General features: G+C 37.7%; 1 protein-coding gene across 1 annotated transcript; it reads right to left on the bottom strand.

Moving 5' to 3' along the window:
* Positions 1-8,264: 8,264 nt before the first annotated feature.
* gsc (goosecoid) lies at positions 8,265-10,317 on the bottom strand. The gene is made up of 3 exons (XM_065245158.2): positions 9,852-10,317; positions 9,371-9,630; positions 8,265-8,792 (listed from the first exon to the last, which is right to left on the bottom strand). The coding sequence occupies exons 1-3, from the start codon at positions 10,162-10,164 to the stop codon at positions 8,643-8,645; spliced, it is 723 nt and encodes a 240-aa protein (XP_065101230.2). The 5' UTR covers positions 10,165-10,317; the 3' UTR covers positions 8,265-8,642.
* Positions 10,318-11,245: the final 928 nt, after the last annotated feature.

Below are 11,245 nucleotides of genomic sequence, written 5' to 3'. Positions count from 1 at the left end.
TACCCTACAATTTACCTAGCCTGGTTATGTCTCAATGAAGTCAAAACTGAATTTATTTTGGCCTTAATATGTTAGCCATAACGATATCTATAAACATGTGTACGTTTAAACATTGACATAATTCACTTTTAGATGACATTCAAAACTTGAAAGTCTCTCACTTTACAGATCAATGACTGCTATGACATCATTCTGCACTTCAGCATCTCAACAGATTCCAATCCCTGAGGTAAACTAAGGTTGTGGATGGAAGGGATACAGCTACAGCCAAAATCTTATGAAATCTCGCCAGATGAGCACTGTTTCATCCTAATCCGACCCCCAAACCTAACCCTAAACCCAACATTTCACAGGTTTTAAGCCGTAACTGTATACATTATTTAGCCATAAACACTGTTTATCATCCTAATCCCACCCTCAAACCTAACCCTAGCTGTATCCCCTCTAGCCAGAACCGTAAAGTATATTCTATTGGCAATTTTAAAGGGGGATGAACGACTCAAAATGTTCTATCATAACTTCCTGTTTTGGTGGAAATTATGTCAGTGCATTGAATAACACTGCACATTTCAATTAAGGCATTTGGTGGTTGTTTAAAGTGTATACAAATGTTACTGAAAGATACCTAACTATACATTTGCACCCCATATTTTTTTTTACTTAGTTGGTTTCAGTGGTTTGTTGATACCTATTGTGCCCTACGTCACTTTCACGCAACAACTCTCCATTCATTCCCGATACCGAATCCTCTGCTCAGTCAGGAATTAAGACAAACTATTAATTTCTGTCGCAGGAGAAAAACACTGTGGACTGAAACGGATTCTGTGCCAAGAGTCCACGCTCTGCACGGGAACAGACAGCTCTCTCACGGCCGACATCTGCGCGGGCCGCACGGCCGGGCGTTTTGTCATGTTGTTGGCGCGTTTCTGTCACTCTGAGAAAAACAGCGTGACCATGTTGATTAGAGTAACCTTTTGGGCAGAGAGTGGAAATATGCTGTCAGCTCATTACAAAAATACATAAGCTCTCACATTCAATTACTCACTTAGCAACGGAAGATTAGTTTGCCGGAGCTGCCAACACCGTTGCCTTCGCGAGGTCACGAGAGCGAGGCTGTAATCAGAGGAGTTTGAGAACCGCTGGTGTATCGGTTTCTCTCTCGCTCCTCCTGCAGCCTGCTCTCCTGACCCTCCTGCTCAAGTCAACCCATAACACTGATAAATATTTACTCTAGCACAGTACTTTTTCCCCTCGGGTCTTAAGTGAATTTCATAGTTCATAAAACATCACACAGGCTCTTTAATGAGAGCTTCCCGCTCCTGCTACGGGACCCTCGCGAGCCACAGATTATGCGTGTTAAACCCGGGGTAGAGAAGTGTAAAACCATCCGCGCTGCATCCCACCCGCAAACTCCGTTTGACTGGTGTGTACTCATAGTAAACACACACGAGAAAATACAAACAAACATCCACATACTCTCATGCGTGTGCATGCACACCTTCTCATTTCTCTCGCTTTCTCAAAATCTGCACTGTATCTCTCCTGTGAACTTTCTTTGACCGGTGTGTATCCATAGTAAACACACAAGAAAATACAAACAAACATGCACAGACTCTTGTGCATGTGCATGTACTCATACTTATTTCTCACACACAAAATCCACATTGCATCCCACCCACAAACACTTTGATTGGTGTGTACCCATAGTAAACACACACAAAAATCAAACACGCACTTATGCACTAACTAATTTCTCTCTCTCATGTTTATGCACATATTTTTTATCAATGCCAATGAAGAACCATTTTCGGTTCCCTAAGAACCTTTTAGAACCTTTTCCACGACAAAGAACCTTCGGTGCAACAGAAAGGTTCTGTGGAAATTAAGGGTTCATAATGGGACACCTTTAAAGAACACCTTTATTTGTTTATATAAGGTTTATAGATGGGCAATAAAACTTTAATGAGAGAGAGAGAGAGAGCACTAAATCAGTGAACGAGTGGAAACCCTCTTGGATCATGAATCACGCAGAGGCCCTGCATGGTGTAAGATACCCGCCACCCACCACTCCACCGGTGCTCACAGCCTTCCTTTTCCAATACGGATCAAATCTGTTAATGCCTGACACTGACTGTAAACCAGCTGTCCATCAGAAGCATTGGGGCAGAGTTGTTATGACTGAAGGGATACGGGGTAAAGTTGCCAAGAAAGGTCTATCGTTCTCTCACGGCCCTCGTGCTTTGATTGCATGTTTAACCTAAGATATGTTTTGTGGAAAGTAGGGTGCATGGTGAATATCGTCTGTCAGGGAATTAATAGAGGAAAATAGAAGGATTGGGGTGGGGGGCATATACACTGTCTCTGCTTCATGTTTTTTTGTTTCATTGCAGCCATTGGATTAGTTGAATCATTGGCTAAATTAAGATTACTGAAACTAGTGTTCAAATTGGGGGGGCTGGGGTGGTCCTGGACCTCCTTTAAGCACTGAGGGATCCCTATAAGCACAAAAAAATATTAATTGGGAATTTTAAATTCTCAGGCTGCGCTGCCACAAAGCAATACTGTCCATTATTTGTCCAAATTTCGCAATAAACTAATCTAAAAGATTTCGGTATGAAATAAATAATAACTTTAAAGTTCGCTTCATGCTGTTTTCTTGAGAAATTGACAGACGAGTAAATGTTTCACTGTGGATTAGGGCTGAGTATTGGCATGGGCCTCACGGTACGATACATATCACGATACATGGGCCATGATACAATGTATCACGATACGGTGCCATACATTGCATGCTGCGATAAATTGCAATACTTATCTTTCTATTTTTTTTTTTTATGTAAAAAATTTAGCTGAATTTTTAAAAAACTTTTTTAAAGCCAAAGTGCTTCCACACATCGGCTTTGAAGGCTGCAGCTGTTTTTTAATTTTCTGCCATTTTCTCACTCCCGCTTACTTCTGAGACATTGGCCGAATGGCCGTATATGAGGAGGTTGTTTAAAGCACACAGAGGGATTTGATGTGTTTTTTAAAATATCTATAGTAGAGATCGAAATATCAATAAACTATCGGGGGTAAAATGAATCACGATAGTAAGCTGTATCCATATTTTTGCACAGCCCTAGTGTGGATTATTTTCACCTTGTTTGACTGTAAGAATCTTTACTTATTATCTTTAGTTATATCTTTAGGGTTAGGGGCTTTTAAAAATATATTTTAAAACTATATATCACACTAATTTTAGGGGTAAAATGTTTAGTGTTGGAGTTAAGGGTAATTCTTTTTTTTAATTAAAATGTTGATTTCAGAATTACTTCGAGGGGGGGCTTACCTAGGGGGACCCCAATTCGAACACTGACCTGAAAAGTTAGTGTTATAAAAATGTGTCGTAATTCAAATAGGCCTAAAACATTGCCCACCAAAAACATTGCCCACCTCCTTGAAGACCTCTGGTTTGACGTTTGATCCTTTATTGCATTGCATCTTTATTCCACTAGAGGGCAGCTTTGGATTCCAGAGCCTCTCTGTTAAAATGTGTTCATAATTATTAAGTCTCAACACACGTGTTGATTGAATGTTTGGATTTTTACCCCACCAAAGTTTAAATCCATGCTCTCTTTCACTAAAAACAGTGATCCATGATCTGCAATGTTTTAGCTATTATTTTACAAGAGATTATACACTGCACGTTTTATTTGTACTGCAGGTCTTGTGGAACTAATCTCTTGGGTTTAATACCCCATGCATGTTAAATAACAAATTACTTTTGATAGATAACATATTGCTTCACTCGGGCTTTATTGCAGAACTGTCTGTCGGAAAAGCACATGGGGCTTGAGAAGTTAGCACATGCTTACAGAGCAGTTCATTTGTCACTGTAATGTAAATCTGTCATTGTGATTTATTGATAATTCATTTGTTGTGAAAATGCTTTGCTCTAAATCTTTGTTTGCTCTTCATCTATCAGAGTGTCGTACATCATCGTGCCTTTGGGTTTTCGACTAAATTCATGTTTCCTCATGTTATTTCAAACAGTTTTTGATACGCTTGTTTAAATTCTTTGCGGCCTCAAAACTAAATATAGAAAATTATATACCCTTTGTATTCAAGGCGTATATTCTTATGTTTTATTATATACAGAAATCGGCGTCTGAAGCTGCCATTCTTTTCAGACGTAAAACGATACGCACTATGTCATTTTCAGGCCGGAAAGAACGACTCGAGGAAATCATTTCTTCAGTATGTTTATAATGTTTTGGGACAGACCTAAATGATACGATATCCCAAACAGCATGTTTGATTTTTCCTTATTTTATTTCTTCATGTCATGGAAATTGGATTGGACTTTTTAAGCCCATGCACGGATTCTCATTTTCAGATATCATTCATCATCCAGTATACGAGCTGCATGTGTTGTTGATACGGCAAATCATTTAGATGCGTCTCTTATAAATGCATGTGATGTTCTCTGTCAAGCAGAAGCAAAGCACATTCTGTCATTAATCCCCACATTGTTTTATTTACTTTCAGCCCTGACCAAATAGGCGAAGGGCGCATTATGAGGTCACAACACAAGGACTTTCTTGTTGGGTCACTGCAACAGCCTGTCATTTGCGGTGTGCTTTTGAGGGAGTGAAATCGCCCTAAAGGTTGCGGAATAACACGAATGCTAATCCGGGCGTTCCTGCGAGCGTATAAGGTCTTGAACTATCTGTCTCTCTAGAGAGCGTTGTGCTCCGAACCTGCCCTGCGCCTGCTCAGCGTGTCCTGCAATTCCCAGGGGCCGTTCTTGAACGGGGGCCAAAAGTTCTAGTGTGGGTCAAATGTGCACACTCCCCCTCCTGTTAACCCACAGGCGGGTGCCCTGCTCACCCCATACCCACTCCTCTCCAGAGTAAAGGACTGAGGTTAGCCCACACTGCTAATCAGCACTGAAACCAGGGCAGTGTCGTATGATGGGCCCTTCCTGATTTCCAAGCAAGCGAGCGTGGTTCCCCAGAGCACGCCCCACAAATGAATGTACAGTGAGTGCATGAGCACAGAAAACACACACACACACATACTCCTTAGATACAGCTTATTCGTATTGCTCGTGTTTGTTTGGTTTGGCAAGAAGCGTTAGAGTGAAAACGTTATGGCTTTTCTAAAGAGCCAGACCTTAAAGGCCCACAGAACATAAAGATGTGATCTGAGGCCTGTAAAATTGGGGGAAAGTTGGCTTAGTATATGATTACCTGATTTACCTTGGAGAGATAAGTGTCTGCTGCTAGTTGCCGGTCTTGACCCGGGGTCCCCTGCTTTTCAGCGACTGTGCGGTTTCGGAGAGTGGAGACGCTAACCGAAGGCAGTTGGTAGCTAGCGTGCTGGAATGAATGTGGTGACAGGCTCGGTAATTACGCACACTGCGGGAGAATGAAGGGCCGCAATTGCTAAAGCCTGCTCAGGTGCTAAATTCACTCCATAGGAAAAAATACACGCTGGTGTGTACTTGCTTCTTTAACTTGTCATTTTTAAAACATGGCTGCATGATTTTGCATTGTAGGAGGAATTTGTTGCAGAGAAAAAATATGTCCGTAACCACATGTCATCCCACTAAAATATGGTAATGATACAGGGAAATGTTTATGGCGTTGAAAATATGTATTATTTGTAGTTTCAGAGTTTTTCCTGTGTTAGGAGACCATTTTATACACTTTTCGAAATGCACCACAGAGATGGCCAACACCCTTTTCTATCTTTAGTTGGGGGAATCCACCCAGAAACTGTCACAACTTTTTAAAAAGGGAGACCACATTAATACATAAATCTGAAAAGTCTATCATATCTGATATTTTCTGTAGCTTTTACATTGTGTGAGAACAATACGCAGAGATAAAGCACAAATTTATGCAAAACTGAAGAAAAAACGTTTTTAAGGAGGCAAAATGCAGCATTTCTTAAAAAGCAATCATGGGATTTAAGATTTATCTACTCCTGGACTTAACTCACTGCATAATTTTTCTTGGACTCCACCTATGTTTTTCCAAGTGCTGGGAACTATGCATTAAAAGGTCAAAGAAATAATGCTTTTTTAAAGTTTGTATTAAATTTTTGAAATACTAAATTACAGCCTGAAAAGGGGGGAAAGCAAAGCAGAGATTAATGGCCTCGGTCCTGTGCTTTGTATATCTCACTGGCACTAGGAGAAGAAACACTTTATAAATCACATTAGACATGTGAAGGATTATTAGTGCAACATGCTTTGTTTTCTTGGTTTGTGTGATTGCCAAATCTGTAAATTCCTACTCTGCCCTCCTTTAATCTGCCACCAACAAGGTTTAGTGTTATTATTTATCTTGTGTGATTTTAGCATGCGGTGTTATTTTAAAAATGAGGAGGAGGAGGAAAAGGCAGACCGCGAATAAAAATTGCTCCAATAACTTTACTGTGAAAAAAATCACAAGTTGTTAAATTATATATAAAAAAACTAATGTTTTGATGGATGGGGTGTTTAGTAAATTTAGTGAGCATCTGTCCTAACCCGCTTCATGTTGGGTAAACATGCTGCGCTTAGTCAATATACCATATTCATAGACTGGTCATGGATATTTGTGTTTGATGATTAATAACCCAAATGCATATAAGCACATAAGCACAAATAAATATTCAGAGTCCACACAGTTGCAGCTCAGACTTAAGACCTGTGTTTCATCAAGAGCTGCCTTCCAAATTGTCAATTTAATCCAAAAATGTTCTTAAAGGCTCCACACTGGCAACCAGCCAGTGGCACAAATCACATTTAAGTAGCATACCTAGGCAGAGGCTGTAATCTCTTATTTAAATAAAAATGCAGTGTCCCTGTAAACACACGCGCGGATGAAAACACACACAATTGTTGTATTAGTTCATTTCTCACACCCGCATGTGGCCCAGAAAAAAAAGAAACAGGTTAATGAATTTGATCCATCTTCTGTAAATCAGAAGGTGGTCTGGGTATTCGCCTGTACTAAGTCTGTACATTTCAATTAAATAACTAAAAAATAAATAAAATTTTTATATTTGAACCTCGTTCGTTTAGATGTTTTAAACACTATGTCTTAAAATGTATACACGGATGTGAATCACGAAACACCGCAAAACCTTCTTAAGGATTAAACAGGTAGCTTATCAGCTACTTAAAGAAACAAACATTATTTTAAATTTGTTAAGAAAAAATAAATTAAAAGATCGACCTGCTGTTTTGCGTATAAACAAAAATATAACGCAACAATTATCCAGTAATTAATTAAGTTTAAACATTCGTATTTGTATTAAATATGAAATAATAGTGTTAATACTCAACACTAAAAAAATAATACCAAGAAATTATGTTGGTTAAATTTAAATAAATCCTTTAATTTCAGATTCACCTAAATGTATTGTAATTTAAGCGTGTAAAACCAGGAACTATGATTATACGAAAATATATATACGTGTCACGTAATTTTTTAATTAAATACAAATTATTTTGATTATTTTTCTCTGATTTGTTTTAACATAATCATGTGCTTTAGAGTTAGACGTGCTTTAGACGCACTCTTATTTAAAATATTTAGCATATAGCCTAAATTAATTAAATATCCTATTAAGGAAACAAATACAACTTAAATAACACTCTCTTAGTTTAAGACGGCGGATAAAAAATTTGAAAAGTGCTTAAATTCTGAGCTGGTGTGAGATGTATATAATTAGGCTAATCTTCAATGCTTTAAATGTTTTTGAAATGAAATACATTCTACTTAAGCAAATGGTTTACATAACAACAGGTGGTTGTCGCACATCAACAAATGCTTATTTTCTGAATATTTTTGAAAATTATTCGATCATGTTAGATAAATCCGCACTAATAATATTTTAAAACATTTTAAAAAAAATGACATTTAAAACATTTTAAAGAGATAAAAGAAGACCTTTGTGGCATTTTTATGTCAGGAACAATTCTACATAAACTTTTTTGTAAGCATTGTGCTCTCAACAGAATGTATTACTATTTTATCTCAATGATAAAAAAATAGTTTCTACCTTTAAATAAGTTGCTTGATCTGTATTTAAATATTAAACATTTAATATTGCTAAATCACAATTTAGGTCTTACGTTCAAATAAATTCCAAAAATTGTTGTTCAGCTATTTGTGATAATAGATCTTCAAAATGCTACAAAAATGTGCTCATTTTATATTCACTGCATTTAAAAAATAATCATCCCAAATCCAAAAATGTTTTTAGATAATATTTTAATACTTGCTCGTGTTCTTTTTAGATTTCAGGCGACATTAAACGTTGATTTCATCAATGTCAAAATATTAACGTCCTGCCATCGTACATGTCTGCAGTTACAGCCCATTTCATAACATCTTATTTGGGTATATCTCGTTACGACAAGACTTTAACTAAAACGTTTTCAATATATACCAGATAACATTAATATGGCCAGAATCCATGATATTTTTGTCTGTGTAAATTTAAATTAATATAAATAACAATATCAATGTTAAAAGTAACATTTACTATACATCTGTGCAACGGCATGACAACACATTTTACTCCTACTCACATGGTACTTTACAATATTTACATAAAGTCCGAATTGTATTTGTGCAAGATTTTTAGGTCTCGTCGTCTGTATATCAGCTGTCTGATTCCACGTCGCTTTTGCACTCCTCGATTTTCTCTGTGGGTGTTTTCGTGGATTTGTTCCACTTCTGTGAGTTTTCTGATTCTTCTGACGACGACCTTTTCTGTCTTCTCCATTTTGCTCGTCTGTTTTTGAACCAAACCTAAAAGTATATAAAAAAAAAATGCATCAAATCAATGGTATGAAGAGACTTTCCTCATGCACATCACTCTTTATTTCCCGACACATGAATGATTGAGTTGTTTTAATGCTCAAAATGATGTGGCCTATTAACTATGTGACGCATATAAACATACGCAATGTTCTAAAATGTCATTTGGTTCTCAAAAAATTGCATTAACTAAATGAATTCGGTAATTCATAAGAAAAATGTAAAAATAAAAATAAACAATAGAGTTTACAATTTTTGACATTTTAAATGTCAGAAAGTTATAGGCTAACAATAGTTATTATAATAACAAAAATAGCAATGCGCAAATTCAAAAATCTCCACAAAATATATGTGGTATTACATTAAATACGCACTAATGCGTGGTTTGTTAATCTCACACATATATTTTTAATGTGTTGATAAATCATTGCGTTAGCATCGCATAGGTCATAGGTTTGAATCCCAGGGAACACACACTGATGAGATGTGTACCCAAATGTCGCTTTAGATAAAAGTGTCTGCCAAATGCCTAAAATTTTAATCTAATAAATAACCTGAGTTTTACTCACCTCCACTTTCTCTTCACGTAGATGCACCTTCCGTGCCAATTGTTCTCTGGTGCCAACGTCAGGGTATTTGGTTTCTTGGAAAAGGTTCTCCAGTGCCTCCAGTTGCTCATCTGTAAATATGGTTCGGTGTCGTCTTTTGCGCCGACAGTGTAACTGGTTGAGTAGCTGCAGTTCGGTTCTGGACAATGTTCCCACGTTCATGTACGACATCATTTGATGTGGGACCGGAGAAATAAGCACTGATCCGGTGCCGTCGTAGCCTTAAAATACAGTAGAAATGTTTTGAGTAAACTGCAGTCAGTGTAATGCTGATATAATTAATGCTAATATAATACCTTATAAAACATTTATTGTGGTATATTTATTATGTAATACTTTGGACTTAAAATAATCGTAAACGTTTACTGGAAGATTCTTTAAGAAAATGATTACAAACTTTATACACGATACTAAAACATTAGAAATGAATGAATGAAAATACCTGGAATGCATGGGCATTGCTGCGAACCAAGGGTTGGTATTGCGCCACAGCACGCTGGCCCAGTCGGCCCCTGGACATGAAGTTGTCCATAATAATAGTTGTTATAGCCTATCCTGGTTCCAGTCACCGATTGTAAATTAGGAGCCGGAGGTCCCGTGTGAGAATAGAGTCCATTAAAATCACCAGCTGCTGTGTACAAGGATTCCGTCAAATTGGAGAATACGACCGGAGCATTCCGATGGAGCAGAACCGAGTCCTTGCAGCTGGGTCTCCCTGCCAAGATGCTGTCGATACTAAACATCCCAGCGGGCATCACAAACTTGAAGAAGTTTGAGAGTGTGTGTCAGAAGTACTAAAATATACTTGTAGTCCTTTTAAAATCACAGGTTTCCCTCACAGAAATAGAAAAAAGGCGAATTGTTAAGTTTTTCTTCTTTGCAATGTACTTACATCGAGAGAGCGCAACAGCTTCGGTAACTCGTTTGTGGCTCAGCTGAACTCGTGCTCTGTTTTATACCCAGCTGACGTCACTGGAGGATTTGTGAATGACTTCTCCAATAAGAGATTGGCTGAGTTCAGGGTTAGCACACAATGGCGTGAAAACCACCGACCTGTGTATTGAGAATTAATTTGATTAAGTTAATCCGTGCTATTTGCTTATTTTTATAAAACAAATTATTGTCCTATTTAAGAACATTCTGCATTATTTTTAAAACGCGTAAAACAATTATGTTAACAAACGCAGCTGTAAACTTGATTGTAAATTATTACCTATTTCTATCCAATTAGTAGGTGTAATATTGTGTAGCTTTTAATAGGCTATATTAAACAGTTTTGTGCGTGTCTGTATGCTCCTGTGGTCGACTTCTCAAACTACTTTTCAAAACTCAGATCCTGAGTCAGAGCAGGTGAGCTTCATTTTATTTCCTATTTAAAATGTATAGCCGCAGGCTCTCAGATCACCAGGCACACTATCAAATAATTTCTTTTATAAAAGCTATGCAATATATTTTCTATTTTGCGTCTCTTGTAAATGAGGCACAAAGTAATAACGTGCAAAACCTCTCCACTGATGTCCACGGATTCCGCTGCATTATAAAGGGCTATATCTCAAATTGCCTAATAGTGCATGTTATTTGCAAAACTGTCGGTCTGACACGATTGTCCGCGGGAGATAATGCTGAGCAGATTAGCGTGTTTACTCCATCACGAGCGCATTCACGGTAGGGAGGAAATCGCGCGTGTTAACTTAAAACACCTCCAATAAGCACGCGCTCAATGAACATATGACCCTCGCTGTGATAAGATAACGACCATTATCGACCCTATTCTTCAGCTCTAAAACATACTTATTGCAATTACGGCGGTTGATCAAATGAAATTTGCATGTGGAA

The sequence above is a fragment of the Paramisgurnus dabryanus genome, chromosome 17 (assembly GCF_030506205.2).
Source record: "Paramisgurnus dabryanus chromosome 17, PD_genome_1.1, whole genome shotgun sequence".
Classification (NCBI taxonomy): Eukaryota; Metazoa; Chordata; class Actinopteri; order Cypriniformes; family Cobitidae; genus Paramisgurnus; species Paramisgurnus dabryanus.
This window is presented reverse-complemented; position numbering and strand designations above follow the sequence as displayed.